The following is a 17,000-nucleotide window of genomic DNA, read 5'->3' as shown; positions in this document are numbered from 1 at the left end:
GACGTGAGCGTTGGACGCGAGCATAGTAGCCCTATATAGACCATGAATTTATATAGGGAGTATGGACGTGTGTAAATACATACATATATTATAGAGTCTGAGAGGCTCGATATTTTATGGGATAAAAGTTTTATCGCTTGCGGCATGCATTCGATTTTTCCTTAGAAATTAATTTTTGGGGAAACATAAATATTTTATTTATTATTTTATTTTTGTCCACTCACTCTAACGTTATTAAATGTTTCCCCTGGGCCCTTCGTTTTAAATTGCCCAGTCTGCAGAGTTCGGGTTGGATCTAATAGGAGACGAGGCATAGTCACCCGCATTTCTGCCAGTTTTCGCCAGTAGGTTACCTGTTCAACCTACTCGTGTTTTCTTGCTTCCGTTTGTGTTTAGTAGCTCTGAATACTTTAGAATTTTTGTATATTATGTGATGTTCAGAAGTGTTAAATTAAGAGTGTAATATGAAATTTTCGAGTTAGGGTTGTCCATCTGCAAGGGAGATTTTCTTAATCGTTTCAGTAAATTTTCCTTGGAGGTGGTCCCCGCACGACTTATTCTGGGTTTCAGGGTGAAATTCGGGGTGGGTCGTGTCAACTTCTGTATCATCCGTCATAGTTAATTTTTATGGGCGTTTAGGTCAAATCTCCCATAATCTAACCCCAAAGTGCCCCAACCTTAACCTCTTTCTGGGTTCTTGTCAAACATGACGGCTAAGGTGAAGTCGAAATCGGAGATCAGATAGTTGAGGAAGACGACGATCGGGCCGACACGCGGCAGAGGAAATTGATCGATTTCAATTTTGATCGAGACCCGCCAGATAACCCGTGCGAAATTGGCTCTGCAACATATGGGTAGGACTGTAAGAGGATGGGCTATGCAATATCGGTTTGGAGGAGTGATATGAATGTGAAAGAAAAGCTGGTGTGGTGCTTGGATTGGTAGAATTTGGGGTCGAATTAGACCCTCTATCAAGAGAAGATTGAGGTTGTGGAGCTTATGTGATACTATTCGTAGTCCTCTATGTACCCATGTCGTATACTCTATTCGACGAGGGAGAGGAGAGAGTGGTGAAGTGTGAAGATCAGAATCAAAGATGGATGTCAAGTGTCAACTCAAACAGAGTTGAGGACCTTCAATTCCTTGCCACCATGATCATCATCAAACCACCACTGTGAGAACACCATCATATATTGATTTAGAGACAATCCACATGGTCTGTCTGCCACAAATACAGAGCACCTCGCAGAAATTCAAGCATAGGCTTGATGAGATCTTTTTCCCTGAAAAATGGAAACCCACTTCACAGGTTCAAGAACCGAACTCTGCGTTGTCAGAGACTCTGGGTATTAGCTAGATTTATGGCAAAATCTCTGTTATGTCCTTTGGCCTCACAGTAAAATAAATTACTTACCGTGACGATAGATAATTACGGCATTGTTCTTTCCTAACAGAATCGGTTTGGCGTACGCCTACTTTTGGCGTTTTCCAGCTTTTGCCGTTGTTTGATGCACTAATGAAAACAAGATTTGATCCGAAACGGGTATGGGGCAAAAAATCGAGTGAGACACCTCCCTCCGTTGACATAGCTTTTCTCTTTAGATTTCATTAGCTGCTTGGGTTGGCGTTTAGGTTTACACAGCTGGGTTTAGAGGGGCGGGTGGTGTGTACTGCCACTACTGCGCCCTTCTACATCTATATATATATATATAGGAGATGGAGTACTCGTTAGGGTTTATGCCCGAGTAATAAAATGTCCAGATTACCCATCCCTGAAAAAGTATAATAATATAAAAACAAAGTGAATATCGATAATGCCCCCATCAACACTTGAGTCTTCATTTTTGGGAGGTCGGAAGCTCTGAACCTCCGACGCCCTGAGCTAATGGCAAACCAGTCCTCCTCCTCTTCTTCCTACCCAGTCCTCTGCGCTTCCTTCAACCAAGACTCCAGGTTTTACTCCAGAATGTTTTGTTTTCGTTGTTTCTAGAATCCTCTTTTCAATTTTGTTAATTCTTTCCAGTTCCGGCAGTTGCTTTGCCATAGGCACAAAGCATGGCTTCAGAGTCTTCGATTCCAATACAGGCAGACTCTGCTATGAACGAGGTAAGCTGTTCGAGATTAACCTACTTTAGTTTAGAAAAAGCCTTGATTCTTTTTTTTTTTTACTGTGGTTTGAAATTTAATTTACATTTTGTTTGTTTTTGGTTAGCTATTGGAGCTTTCGTTATTGTTGAAATGCTGTTTTGCTCTAGTCTTCTTGCCATTGTTGGAGCTGGTGAAGAGGTATTTGTTAATGTATCAATTTTGTGATCAGTAAAATGTGTTTGGTTTATTCATCTGACATTCTGTTGCCACACAGCCATCTTTATCGCCGCGCCGTCTCTGTTTGTTCAATAAAACAACTGGAACTGCTCTCCGTGAATTGAATTTTTTAACTTCAATACTTGCCGTTCGTATGAATAGGAAAAGGTATACCGTTTTGACTGGCAATGATCTTTTGCTGACTATTATTTCCTGGTTATGTTGGTATCTTTTGTATTGAAGTTTAGTGCTTATTTAATAAGTTACCGAAATATGCATTTATAAGCTAGCTAGTGGATTAGATAGTGAATATAATTGCCATATTTTGCATTTTGGCTTCTGTTGTCAACTTTTAAGACGTTGGCTACTTAGCAGCCTTTCTGGCAAGTATCATGGTGATCCTGCTCCATTTTTTCTGAAGCAATGGATTATTGATTTATTTCCAAATACCTTCTTTGTTTGCTTTCCATTCCCCGTTATGGACAATCTATGTGTGTGTGTGTGCGTGCACAAAAAAGGATGTTTGAATTGCCATAATGCTATCCACATTGTTACATTAATGAACTGTAACAAAATTATTTGAATGGTTCAGAGTTTACTCAATCATGAGATGCCGTTATTTACCTGTTAATTGAACTTCATTTCTTTTATCTTCTATCGCGTTGATGATTTGATGTTTCCATGGCAAGTGCAGACTTGTTGTCATCTTACAAGACAAAACATATGTATATGACATAAATAGTCTTGCAATCTTGGACACTATTGATACTGTATCAAATTTAAAAGGTGAAATTGGATGGCACTAGATTCTTGCTCAGTTAAACCAGAAGATGTCTTTCTTTAAATGACCATGTTCGTTTTTTTTTCCTTCTTCTCAGGGCTTTGCGCATTCTCCCCAAGTTTGGATGGATGTTTCTTGGCTATACCTGCCAGCATCTCCAAAGGATCCGTGTTGTTGTACAATGTTATGGACCTGCATTTACATTGTGAGGTTATGGCATAAAAAAGTTTTTTACTTTATTTTATTTTATTTTTGTTCACTGCAAAACTATTTTAAAATGTATATGATATTAGATCATTCTGTTCTCATTTCTTGACTCATGCCCTTCTTGATATGTTTTCAGAGGTGAATTCCAGGATTTCTTTTGTTTTTATGCCTTACAGTGTACCTCTTTTCTGGGAAGTATGCCTTCTACGAAACACAAATTACAAATGATTTTTCAGAAGTCATAAATGCAGTTTGATTTTGTCAGTGCTTGGTTTTTTTTGTTTTTTTTATTATTATAATTGCAAAGGATGGAGCAAATGATGATTCTCTTTCAATAATATCTTTTAATTTATCTTCTTAAATTTTAATTACAGATTGATGCTCATAGAGCCCCACTTGCTGCAATTGCACTTTCTTCCAATGGGATGTACATAGCAACAGCATCCGAACAGGGAACCATTATCAGAGTCCATCTAGTCTCAGAAGCAACAAAGGTGAACAATAGCAATACTAACCTACTTGCATACGGAGCTTAATGTTGAGGGTATATAAAATAATTGTCGACGCCGTCGTTGGGGCCAGAGTTAGTATTCTCATATTGATCATATTATCTTCTGATTTAAGAAACTCAAGTTTGACGTGTCATCTCCTTGTAGTCACCCTCATACTATAAAACCTAGATTCCACTTTAAAGAACCAGGCAGCTTGTAAAATGCATTTAAGCTTCTATATCAACCATTCACAGGATGTTTGATGCCTATCTGGTGTCATTGAGTCTCTGGTCTAGTAACTTTTGACTGGTACATACATGAATGCATATATCATATATACATGATAGCTGACACAGGTCTTTCACTTGTAATCAGTGGATGTTGTATCATGCATCATGCACCTCCCTCAGACATACATATATGTATATCTTTATTGCAGACCAATTGCGTTAGGCATCATCTTCCTTCCTGACTCATATGTATTCATATGAAGCAATTGGTGGCACTACCACTAACTGACTCCAATGTCTTACAAAAATACGCAACTCACCGATTCATTTTTTGCAGTCATATAGCTTCCGGAGAGGGACATATCCATCAACTATATTCTCCTTATCATTTGCGCCATCTACGCAACTGCCAGATGTTCTCGTGTGCACAAGTTCATCAGGGTCTGTTCATGCTTTCTCGCTTGGGTTTTCTGGTTACCAGAGGTGAGAAATACCACTGAACATTCCTTTTTGAGACAACACATGATGCCAACTTTACTACCTAGCTTATTGCGTTAATGCTTTGCATATGCTATATCAAGTCTTCAAATGTAGCACTTATGGACCATGTTGATGCCACCGTGTTATATGTTGCCTCCATATCCCTCGCCAGTTTCCAGTATATGTTAATCAGTTAATGGGCCAACACTCCTTCAGTTTCTTGAATGAGTGCAAGAATCATCACTGTTGTGAAAAGAATTTATACCTAGTTCTAATATCATTATATCTAGAAAAAAGGTATTCGTACTTCATGGTGTGCGCTTAGTCGGTTACATCTTTTGTTAGCCAAATTTACATAAGCAAACTTCTTGTAGACGCAAATTGTGTTATCAGCGTGTTTTCCTTTTCTTCTTTAAACTTGAAGAGGTAAACGCCAGTAAAAATTTCTAAACCTCCAAAATTCTTTATCTTAATAAACTTCCATGTAGTGCTTTTGATCCTTTTGTTTTTATTTTTCTTTTGTTTTTTGTTTTTTGTTTTTTTTGTTTTTTGCATTTCTCAGCTATATACTGTACAGGATTTCATAAAAGTGGTCTTGTTTATTTCTTTTCATAGCAGGAGCAAAAGATCGGGAAGTTTTCTTGGATCAATTATACCCGACTCTGTTACTGATGCACTAGATCCAGCATATCACGATGTACTTCATAATGTTGCACCTGTAGGGGTTAAAAGGTGAATCTTTTAGATCTTGTCCACTGGTTTACTGACAACATAGTACATTACTTGTGATATACAGTATTGTTCAGAATTCAGATGAGATCTACCTGTTCATTGTAGCTCAAATTTTATAAAAAGTCAGTTGAGTTATGTTGGTTTCAAACTCTATTTTCTACTTGGTCGGTAGCTAGCCTTATCTTTAGTTCTAAGTTCCATAGGAGATCAAGTTACACCAACGAGGGGTTAGCAAAGATGGATAGTATCTTTGCTTTATTTTAATTTTAATTCTTATTTGGTATATTTTACAGCTATGCAGTGATTCGTAAGATTGAGAAGGTTGCTGATGCATCAACTTCAGATATCGTGGCATGTCGGTTAGTTACTTGTTCTCAGGCGTGATTTTGTAACTTGAGTCTTGTTTTTAATATTATTTTGTCTCCCTCCCATGCCTTTCTATTACTTCAGTTTCTGACTTGGCCACTTTAATTGAATTCTGAATAATAATTAAAAACGGTAAAAGATATTCATGTGGCCTGTGATAGAGTAAGGAATGGTATTCCTTGATCCAAGGAATACAACTAGGATTCCATGAATGATTTAAATAAATCTGAGTGGTGTCACGTCTAACATTTGTTTGTCTACATTGTCATCCATTGGTTACTCTGAATGACCGAGTCCCCTGAGTTTTAAGTAAAGATATACTTTTGGGGAGTGGTGCTACTGGTGTAGGTCTATTATATTGTGAAAGTTAAAATTGCTTGTAATCTTTGCTTCATTGATGTGTTTGTCTTCCTGACTATTTAGAATATAGTTTGGCTTAACTTCTTGGATTTCATTTTCAGGGCCACTATTTCTATTATCAGCTACAGCGGGTACTTCCAGGAGTACAACTTAAGCATCAACAATCAAAATGAGTTCTTGTGGAGTTTGGAGCGTGAATTTAAGCTACTGAATGTCATTTTAGATGATGCCATCAGCTTGTAACAAAGCATGTTGATTACAAATTAAGGTTGAGAGATTGTCATCTGATACTCTGATAAACGTAATGATACTAACACAATATTAGCATATACAATTTGTGTCACTGTATATAAGCAGTGGTAATAGTTTTGGCCTTTCCAAAGACAATGTAGCTGTGAATTGACAGACTTATCACTAATTCAAAAAATCAAGTTGCCTGGTTGGCCTGGATTGTTGTGGTGATTTTTCAGTGATGGTTATTCCACTATTTCTATCACCTACAACGGGTACTTCGGGTGATTTTTCACTCGATTTTTCAGTGATGGTTATTCCATTTCGTGGTATCTGTTTGTTGGTTATTCCACTATTTTAAGTGATGGTTATTCCACTATTTCTATTATCACCTACAACGGGTACTTCGGGTGATTTTTCACTGGATATTTCCCTGATGGTTATTCCACTAATTCTCTGATTCGCATCTGATTCCCGTATCACGGTGTTTGTATTTTGGTCAAGGGACAATATGAATATAGTCGCACTGTAAGTAATAAGATGGTTTCTATTTCACTAGTAACACGAGTCACTTCATCAAGCAAAACTCATTTACATATGCTTGTGTCCATATGGATTGCTAAATGCTAATGAACTATCAATAATCTGCCGACTTGGAACATCTAGATTTCGGGGACACAACTCAACCACAGTAACTTACCTTTCACAACATTGCTAGCTTCAAATGAAAACCACATGAGCTAGGACACCCACGGCTCTCTTGCCCCATGGGTACAAGGGCAAAAAAGTTCCCATACTGCATTTCTTAAGGCAGAGAACGTGACACTCGACTCGATCTTTACCGTCTTAAAAAAGCTAACAAAGGGATATCACCTTAGTAACCTAGATCTTTTAGCAAGATTCGTAGAGACCGGAAAAAAAAAAAAAAAAAACCAAAAGACAAAGAACCAGAAAACAAAGGACAGCATTGGAAAGTTACTAAATAGAGTACCAACAAGCAACTTTACTATAGACCTTTATAACTCACCGAGGAATCCACTAAAGTATTCAACTACTCATCGATCCAACCAGCTGAATTCTGTAGTGAATAGTTCAGGTGAGGACCAGGAGCGAAACCCATAGACCTATTCAGGTAACCACGTTGGGGTGCTGTTGGATCAACCAATATAGTTGCATCTGATGGCATAGCTAAACTTTTCATACTAAATAACGAGTCAGCAACAGGGCCTATATGGCTGTAAAAACTAGATGAGAATGCCCTAACATCATATACTGAATTTTGACCCGCTAAATAACTGCCTCTTGAAAAATGAAGATCTGGCTGTGGGACTAAGTCAAATTCTGTTTTCTTTTCCTGTTTCATCCCATTTAAATATGGTTTCCCTGAGTTCTCTCTATTGCACCCCTTAACATTACTCTCAGTGCACCTTCTGCCTTCATCATCAGGAATGTTCAAATGGATTCGACCATTAGCATGGGCACAGTACATACAAGACTTGCTGGGGTTCGGATGCTGATTTCCATGGTCACCACATTCTGTACGTGGTGGCATTTCCTTGTGTATCTGACTAACTGAAGTAGCATCAGGTGTATCAAGGTTCCCGAATTTCACCCGCTCAGACCCCATTGAAAAAAATGGCATTTCACCCAGTGAGGTCATGATTTTCTCACACACGGAAGTCTGGAGTTCCTTTTTAAGTAAATTATTTCGTTTCACCATCCTTGAAATATCTGTAACTGAAGACTTGTCATCCCTATTTCTGTTACTGCCCAATTTCACAGCAGAAGTCAACTTCCGCTTCGGTTTGGGTACAGTTGAAGCAGTCGCACTCAATGATTCTTCCAAAGGACTTCCCTTCTTAGACACACCCTCATCTCCATCTACAATGAGCTCTGATGTCAGTTTCCTCTTTGATACAGCTTTATCTCTGTCAACAGAGACCATTGATGTAAGTTGGCCCTCTTTCTCTTCAACGATAGTTTTCTCTTTTATATTAGTCTTCTCTTTCACTGAATAAAGCTTCTGCTTCACTAGTTTTGATAGTACCGGATCACTTGTTTGCCCGACTGATTCTTCTGGAGAGAAGTTGCTCTTCTTAGACACAGATTTCTGCCCTGACATCAATTTCTTAGTCTTCTTCTTTTGCAAATATGGTTTTTTTGTAGCAGCATTTTTTCCCTTATGTGATTTTTCCAAGGAAATATTTCTCTTAGACACAACTTTCTCTCCCTCTACAAGGAACTCTGATATTGGCTTCCATTTCGCTTCTAAAATAATCTTCTTTTTGAGGGTGCTCGTATTCTGTTTGACATCAGGGAATTTTATGTGGTCCCTTCTTACAGTTCCACTTTCAATATCTATATCATGTTTTCTGATCAAAAGCAAAACCATTCAAAATGTTAAATCCCATAAATAATAAATAAAAGTTATCATCCAAAGAAAATATTACTTACGTGCAGTATATGAGTATACGGTTAGGTAATAGACCATCCCAAGCTCTTGTTATTGATCTCCCTTCTAGCATTTGTCCTTGATTTTCAAAAGCAATCTCCCTGATACAAGCAGTTCAAGCATCACCATCTAGACAATATAGATAGACAAACCATGATAAGACAGCATATTAAAATAGAAACAAAAGAAAACCCCTTAATAGTACCCTGGCAGGCATTTCCTGTGATATGACTTTGGACAACGGATGCACACAGCAAACTGAAATTCCATATCCTTCTTATTTTCTCCTTGTTTACAAATGCAGCACTTATGAATTGGACAAGTAAAAGATTCCCCGCCAGCAATCTTTCTCTCAAGTTCTTTAGCAGGAACTCCAGTATCTTGGTTAAGTAATATTGCAACACAATGTGGATGGTAAAATCGACCACACTTTGGAGATACACAGGAAACAACCTAAAAGAAATTGAAATGCCAATTTAACTTTTTACTAATAAGTGATAATATATGAAAGGCAGAAAATAAAGCACTGATGATTTCTGATTGACAAGGAAATGAAAATAAAGAAAAAGAAAAAAGAGAAAGCCCATTCTTTTAAATAAGAAATTTAACTCTCTTTTTGTTTGTTGGTCAATGAAAATCAAGCCAGTAAAGCGAAATTCAATCAGAGAACTAAAACTGTAAAAAACTGTGGTGTGTACTGAAATTTGCAGCAGGCAAGAGTATATGCACTAAATCAATGATAATAAGCTCATAGATAAAAGAGGATATCGTCACCAGTAAAAGTTAACTCAGCAGAAAGAATACTCTTCGAGTCCTTGTTCATTTAACTTGGAAAGATATAAAAAATTGAAGTGCATTTCTTTCAGTGCTAGAAGTAGTCTGTGTCCACAACTTAGTTTGTTTGTTTGCCTCTTTTGGAAAAGAAAATGAAAAATAGGAAACGTGTATGTGTGTATATATATATATATAGAGAGAGAGAGAGAGAGAGACAGAGAGAGAGACAGAGACAGAGAGAGAGAGAGACTAATCAAGTGGCACTGCATCCAGCTGCATATAAATAGCAGATAATTTTACTATGGCAAATGCGTACCTCAGCAGCACCTGAGGACTTATCAGAGGAGCCTAACTTCCCACAAATAAAGCACTGGTGCTGTTTATGTTCACAGTTCTTGCAGTAGAAATTTTGCATCCCCTAGCAATTTCAAATGTTGATTGTGATTGGACCAGGATGGGGACAGTAACAAAAAGATATAAATAAGAATATACAAAGTCAACATATAACCAGAGCATACAATAATGTCATCCGGCATAAAGCCAAGAGATTTGCAATAAGATCCCGCACCCGCCTCCTTAGTTGCATGAAAAGACCTTAGGCACCCCCCTTCACAACTGCAATTGAAGCACAACTAACATTCACGCCACTAATATATCATATAAAGTAGTTTAAAGAATTTCTTAAACAAACATACCAAATGATCTTGCCACCATCATCGCATAAAGCACAGAACTCGCTGAACAGGTTGTCGTTATCCTCATCTTCTGCTTCATCAATCTTATCATCTTTTATATCATCGATGATAATTTTGAACTTCTTCCTAGCTTCCCTATCCTGAAAGACATTGAAAACAAAATAAACACTAACAAATGATGGCTACATAGGTAAAGTGTACCAAAAAAGTAAGAAAAGAAAAACAAGAGAATCTTACAACATCAGAGAGTTTCCTCTTCATTGTCTTCTCTTCAGAAAGGGTGGCCAAAAACTGTGTACAGGTTAAAACATTAGTTCTCATTGTTACCTTTTCTTTTGTTTTGGTCTCAGAGTTTTCATTGTAATTAACAGCAGATAAACGAATCCTTATGTTTCATAAATATTAAGATACGAATTGGCTTTATAGATTATGTATACCTCAACGTGATACCCAAAGGATCATATAAGAGGAAATGACAGCCTAGTAGAAATAACACAAACACAATACCAATACATGCCAGGAAACAGATAAAGAGAGTTTGATGTTTTGACAAAGTTGAACAGGCACTTAAACCTCAAAATATGTAACATATAGATTTGGAGATGTTTTGTTTTTAAACATCACAGGGTTTAATATACTCTAATTTCATTTATCTAGGAAAAGGAAGAACACCATTGGAAGTGATGGTGTGCAAGCAGATTATTGTTTCATTGCAATGCATGATAGAGGGCACACCCTTCTCAACAGTGTACAACAAATGATATAGTATGCAATCTGCCAATCATTACCCTGCTCAAAACAGTTCATCGGATTTGGCCTGATGAGAGGTTTCCCACAACTTATCTCAGGCCACAACCCTTACACACTCGGAGCAGAGTCAGCACACTTCAGTGAAGCTATGCAATTGATGAAAAATTACATGTACTATACCCTGTGCCTTGCATAGGAAAAAAAGGAACAACATTATTTTGGTAATGTTTCCAACTTAAATTGCTCTAACTGAAAGTAGTGTCTGATATAAATTGTAAACTAGGGGATGTGATGCTGAATATCATCCCTGTCTGTCTATGGCAGGAACAACTATGACTGAGCTTTTCATTTATGTGCAACAAACGACAACAAAACTATCTGTATAGTAAAGTTGGAAACATATTATGAATAATCTAATATTAGACATTAATAAATATTTATAGACACTGTCTAATTGTAAATTACAAAATTAACGATAACAAAACAACAAAACTATCTGTATAGTAAAGTTGGAAACATATTATGAATAATCTAATATTAGACATTAACCCAAAAATATTTATAGACAGTCTAATTGTAAATTACAAAATTAACGATAACAAAAGAAGCTAGACACACCTTGGAATCCTCTAGGCCACGATATCTGTTGACACAATCACTGATTAGAGGTATGTGATCCACCAGATCACTTTGAGAAGGCCTGACCGCATATGATCTGCAATTGAGTGAAGCATCAAAACTCTGTGCAACGAAAAAAACAAGCACGAGAAACTTTCAAGTTTCACAAGCTACCTGAAAACTTCACATAGGTGATTCCACACAGAATCTCCGGATGTTTCAGGATTTCTCATCACATAGTGAATGCAGTGCACCGTTATCAAAATTGACCTAATGGTGTCCTCAAAGCTCTTCCTCGGCTTCCCAAGCTTGATCCAACTATTTTCCTCAGAGAGCACCAGTATCTCAGGCACTTCACTCGAAATGTCAAACTTCCATGCAATAACACGCTTACATATTTCTGAGAGCCCATTATCACCAGTTCCATGCAGATATATCTTCACTTCCTCGCCGCCCCCCTGTCGCTCACCGTCACTCCATTGAACAGGTAATACATGAAATGACACACATTCAGCCTTATCATCTACTAAATGGTAATCCGAAACAGAATATTGTCCACAGTCGGGCTCATCTGTGGATGCCATACTCTTCTTAACTTATACCTAAAAACAAAATGAAAACAACGAATTACAGCAAATATAAAATGGACAATCTCAAATTTTCAGCTTTCAATGAAAAATCCGGAGTTGTTTGCTAACTCAAATCAAATAATCAAGTATTCACACCAATCATGTAAACCCAGAAGTAAAAACCCAACAGCAAAAAATGAAAACTGAAATTTAACCGCTCTTGTGATTTAAACCCGAAAAAACACTAGTTTCGATTCTGAAGAATTAAGGCAATGTGGGAAAGAGTAGGGAAGAAGAACAAGGTGGTACCTGACCTGACCAAATTTAGAGAAGAACCCTTGAGATGAAAGTCATGAAGGAACGTGGTGACTTTGGGAATTCCTGAGAGATTGAATTGGAGTCAAAAATCTAAGGAAGCGTCTGTAAGTGATCCTCTATTTCAATTAATGAAATTTACTTATGGGGAACGCTGACACCGTAGGCTTCGTCCTTTCTTTTTTTTTTCTTTCTTTTTTTTTTTTTGTTTCTGAAACCGTAGGCTTCGTGTCTTTCCAAACCTATTGGCCACTTGATAACTCTGGTCAGCGTTTTCTTACAGCCCCCTATCTCTTGTTTTATTTTTTATTTTTTATGTCCCACTATTTTTTTAAAAGTTAAATTCTTAAGTTACAAAACCGAATAAAAAAGTAATTTAGCAAACTACATATACATCCTTGAAAAATATTCAATATACAAATTTAACACAATATTCCTCTCAACACGCACAACAACTTCCCTAACTAGCACAAACATTAATTCCAAGCCTAGATAGTGTAATCGAACCAAAACATTAAATTGAGCCCTAGAACTTCAATTATACATTTCTCCTTTCCAAGATCAAATTGAGCCAATTCCTTTTGAAGGATTACTAACCTTGATGAGAGCTACAAGATGAGCCAAGAATCACTGGCTATGGCGGCCGGAGGAGGGAGCTCCGGCGAGAGGACAATCGGACTGCTAGAGGAGTTTTCCCTCCGTTCGGCGACGTTGCAAGCCCGTTCACCAGCCCAGGAAAGGAGAGGAGGTGACCGAGGTTCGAACGGGACCAATGCGGCGGTCTGAGCTGGCTGGACGACGGCAGATGGTGGCGGGGGGTTTCTAGCAAGAACAGGGACTCGAGGAACTCGGGGGAAGAAAAGAGAGAGAAAAGAAAGGGTTGGGCTTTTTCTCACTTAAACACCCAAAATAAAACCTAATAAAATTTTACCATTTTTTACCAACTAATGTTTACCCTTTTTCTCTGATACTTTTACATGGTAACTTTGATTTTAATGTATAGCATATCCACGAATTCATATTAACGTCCTTTACGACTTCCTTAAAGAAATTTTTCCAAAATAATTTTCCTACAATAAGTCAACGCTAGGGTCTTTAACAGTAAACGGTTACTCAACACGGTAAAATACCAAAGTAATAACAAAAGTAAATAACCACATTTAACTTAAGAACCGGGATGTGACACTCTGAATCTTCAGTAAACCCTAAACCTTTTACGAACATAACATTTTTCCTGATGACTACGAACTTATATATACCGCGAACATCCTTTGGAAAATAATTCCACGAGGCCTAAGCCAAAAACTTGAATATCTCTAAGTATGTTCACACTTTTCCATGCAATAAAAGTGGCTAATACACATGAAGAGCAAAGTTCGATTTTGACATCAGGCTTAAATTTTCTAATGTCATGAAACGATCTCGTCATTTCAATGCTTCCAAACTTAACATCAAAGCCCACTTGCTAAGAAGTTAGGATTCTCATGCATTCACACATGCTCATAGTTATCTGAAAATTCGCTAATTGAATAGATTGAGCATTCCTACACTGCCAAAAAAAAACTACAGTAATCACCCTTCTAATACTGTGGTACTCGCGGAGTCAAAGCTCACACAAGACCACAAAATAACCCTTCTCCGCCTAAGCGATTAGTCCAACAAGAGTTTAACCTCAATTGCCGAAATGAAATTATGTAGTGGTCAATAACTACATCACTTCGGTCTCTCCACCAAAATCATGACATTACCATGGAACCTAGTATCAATCTAGCAACTTATTGGAATTCAAGCTCTCTCCTGATTCTGCTATCTCCACTATTCTCTTTACCACAAACCAGAAGATGATCTAAAGCATAACTATCATGTGGAAACTGGATATTCCTCCTTGCTCGTCGTAAACAAAACTGACTAATAATGCCCACGAAAAATAGCACAGTCAATTCATGATGCTAGACTTGACGTTGAAATCCACATAAATAGATCACCTTCCTTAGTCATTGGCAGAGTATACCTCATTCATCGCGACCATAACTCCAATTGTTAAAATTATACCTCCCACTCTAACCATCCCTTGAGAAAGATCCTAAATGCCAAAACCTCTAAACCTGACAACATACTTCTTTTCTACCTCCATTAACAATTAATCTGACAGCAAAATACGATCTGAAAATCAGATATGCTTAACTCTCATACACCTCCCAGGAGCCACGACTTCCCACCAAAAAGATCCTCGATCTACTAAACCGAGCTTGCGCACCATGCAACTATCGAATGTAAAGATTAATTTTTATACAAGGCCCACTGCTACACTTTATGGTTCACCAACTAACGAAAACCATGAATTCAAGTAGGAATCAAAAGTTGTGGCTAAACTTAGCTCAAGCTTTAGAAGAAATAACTTAAAGCACACAAAAGACAAGTTCTCCAACTTCGAGCCCAAAAGCTCCACAAATCTCTGACATCCGCCAGTAACCCATTTCGAAAGCATACCAAAAACCAAGATTTAATTGAGTGGTCTAAACCAATCACCCTGACACCATCGGATGAACACACATCCAAATAGCGATGACCTCCCATATCAAACCTGGATTAGTATGTGGTCGCACCACGTCGCTCGACTGATCAATATATCTACTACTCTCAAAATTGATACTCTTAACACACATCGACTCGAAAAGCTTCTTGAGTCAACAGGGGGAAACCCTCTCCTCTAAGGCTACATCATAAATCATACCCACAACGTCACACCTACCTTCTATTTAACATATCAACATGACTCCCAGACTACCACAAAGAACATACGACTCCATGGTTCGGTGCTTAATCGAACTCTGATTCACTTAGGATCGCCACTGGATTTATCAAAGATCCCCAATTACAAACTAAGTGACGTTAGCGAACAAACTATCCGGTCACACATTAAACCATGACCCTGACGTTCAAGGCTTACATCGACTAACCCAAAACAGTGCCGCTAAAATTTACCAGTGACAACCATCCACGGTCCGCCAAATTTTTATTTTTTTATTTTTTTATTTTTTAACATCTTCGGCTTCTTCAAACATCAAATTATTCAACTTCCACAACCACGCACTTCAAGATATGTTGCTTCCCTCTGGACATCCGCACCACACCAACATTCCTCACTTTTCTATCCTAGAGACCAAGGTCGCTAAAGATTAGCATTACCAAGAACTTCCAAAGATCTAAACATATTTAATCTATTCCCAACTATTGACGTAAAGTCGAAGCAACCTCAACTCTTCTACATCTACTTTATTATTATAATTTCAAAGTAAATTACATTTACCATCTTTATAAAACCCTCTACAAATCCGGAGACCAAACTTCAATGCATAGACTTCCAAAGGAATCCATTATGGCCTCATGATTAATATACTATAACCGACACATGCCACTCTACGATTCAAAGCTTACTTGAAATTCTAAAACATTTAACGACACCATTAGATTCTGAAAATCTGCTTACTGTGACACAACAAGAAGTTGTCATAACGCACTAACTAATGACTTTTTGTAAAACCAACAACCTAAGGAAAAGCAATCCTAGTCATTATACTTAGTGCTTTAACTAACTTCAGCTAACCCACATTAGAGACCAAAGTCATCAGGAATAGGACAAATTACTGGTCACTCTGCTAACTTTAGGGTGCTCGACAGTTTAGTCCGTTATCTTTCAATTTCAATCGATCACTCCGCTAACTGTCTAATTTCACACAATTCGGCCCATCCGTTAAGTAGCCGTCCAAATTGATGGTTAAGTGCTGACGTGGCACACCAAAAATCAATTAATTATTCATTTTTCTCATTTTCCATTTCTCTCCCAAATTTCCAATTATCCCCCAAAATTCCCAATCTCCCCCAATCTCATTTTTCAGCCAACACCAAATTCTCAGTCAACATAGTCCGACCCTTCTTCTCTCTTCTCCTTCTTCTTCCTCTCCACATTTTCCCCTCTATCCCTCAAACTCTCTCACTCAGCCGTAGCAGAAGAGAAGAGCAGAGCAATGGCTTTCATCAAGGCCTCGAAGCCCCGCGCCTACTTCAAGCGTTTCCAGGTCAAATACAAGCGCCGCCGTGAGGGCAAGACAGACTACCGCGCCTTGGCGTTCTCTCGGCTCAACTTCACCGCCAGAGTCAAATCCGTCTACCCAGGCCCGCCGGTTCATCGAAATTTTAATCTCCGCCCGCTTGCAAAGCGCGTCGCCGCGCTAAGCGTCGAAGAGGCTCTTCTTGTAGAGCGGGGAGAGCGCGACGTCGATGGCGTCGAGAGCAGATGTTTTGAAGCCCTAGGCGTCGAGAGCGAGGGCTGTGAGGATGTGAGCGGCAGCGTCTTTCGAATCGAGAGCGATGGCCTTGTCGGCATGAGGGCTTGTTTGGAGAGAGAGGTGGCGGAGGAGGTGGAGGTGGATTGGGCGGCGTATCTGGCTTGGGCGAGGAGCTGGGGGCCGAGGACGAAGTGGCACTTGGATTGGATGGCGGTTTTGGAATTAAAACCGTAGCAGCAGCAGTAGGAACCTAGCTACCAGCGTCGCCCAAGCCGTTGCCGTCTCTCTAGACTGGACCTCCACTCCCGACGCTCACAAAGCCGTCGTCGCTTTCCTCGACTCCATCTCTCTCTCTC

The 17,000-nt window shown here is 38.5% G+C and overlaps 4 protein-coding genes across 4 annotated transcripts; 2 read left to right on the top strand and 2 right to left on the bottom strand.

Annotated features, from left to right (window-relative positions):
- The first annotated feature begins 1,894 nt into the window (after positions 1-1,894).
- LOC101295294 (autophagy-related protein 18-like) lies at positions 1,895-6,416 on the top strand. Its single transcript, XM_004309733.1, has 11 exons — positions 1,895-1,953; positions 2,033-2,106; positions 2,213-2,286; positions 2,363-2,472; positions 2,999-3,090; positions 3,183-3,295; positions 3,667-3,786; positions 4,351-4,496; positions 5,112-5,225; positions 5,519-5,584; positions 6,053-6,416. Exons 3-11 carry the CDS (start codon positions 2,239-2,241, stop codon positions 6,192-6,194), a joined length of 951 nt encoding a protein of 316 aa, XP_004309781.1. The 5' UTR covers positions 1,895-1,953; positions 2,033-2,106; positions 2,213-2,238; the 3' UTR covers positions 6,195-6,416.
- Positions 6,417-6,871: 455 nt separating this feature from the next.
- Positions 6,872-8,721, bottom strand: LOC101295006. Its single transcript, XM_004309732.1, has 2 exons — positions 8,637-8,721; positions 6,872-8,554 (listed from the first exon to the last, which is right to left on the bottom strand). The coding sequence occupies exons 1-2, from the start codon at positions 8,705-8,707 to the stop codon at positions 7,234-7,236; spliced, it is 1,392 nt and encodes a 463-aa protein (XP_004309780.1). The 5' UTR covers positions 8,708-8,721; the 3' UTR covers positions 6,872-7,233.
- A 108-nt stretch (positions 8,722-8,829) lies between these two features.
- Positions 8,830-12,626, bottom strand: LOC101297606. Its single transcript, XM_004309737.1, has 8 exons — positions 12,350-12,626; positions 11,646-12,073; positions 11,472-11,568; positions 10,341-10,394; positions 10,104-10,243; positions 9,927-10,023; positions 9,725-9,826; positions 8,830-9,087 (listed from the first exon to the last, which is right to left on the bottom strand). Exons 2-8 carry the CDS (start codon positions 12,053-12,055, stop codon positions 8,830-8,832), a joined length of 1,158 nt encoding a protein of 385 aa, XP_004309785.1. The 5' UTR covers positions 12,056-12,073; positions 12,350-12,626.
- Positions 12,627-16,383: 3,757 nt separating this feature from the next.
- On the top strand, positions 16,384-16,878 carry LOC101297315 (60S ribosomal protein L5-like). The gene has a single exon (XM_004309736.1). It carries the CDS (start codon positions 16,384-16,386, stop codon positions 16,876-16,878), a length of 495 nt encoding a protein of 164 aa, XP_004309784.1.
- The last annotated feature ends 122 nt before the right edge of the window (positions 16,879-17,000 follow it).

Source organism: Fragaria vesca, unplaced genomic scaffold (assembly GCF_000184155.1).
Source record: "Fragaria vesca subsp. vesca unplaced genomic scaffold, FraVesHawaii_1.0 scf0513057, whole genome shotgun sequence".
Classification (NCBI taxonomy): Eukaryota; Viridiplantae; Streptophyta; class Magnoliopsida; order Rosales; family Rosaceae; genus Fragaria; species Fragaria vesca.
Note: the sequence above shows the minus strand (reverse complement) of the source record. Positions and strands in the feature narration are given on the sequence as shown.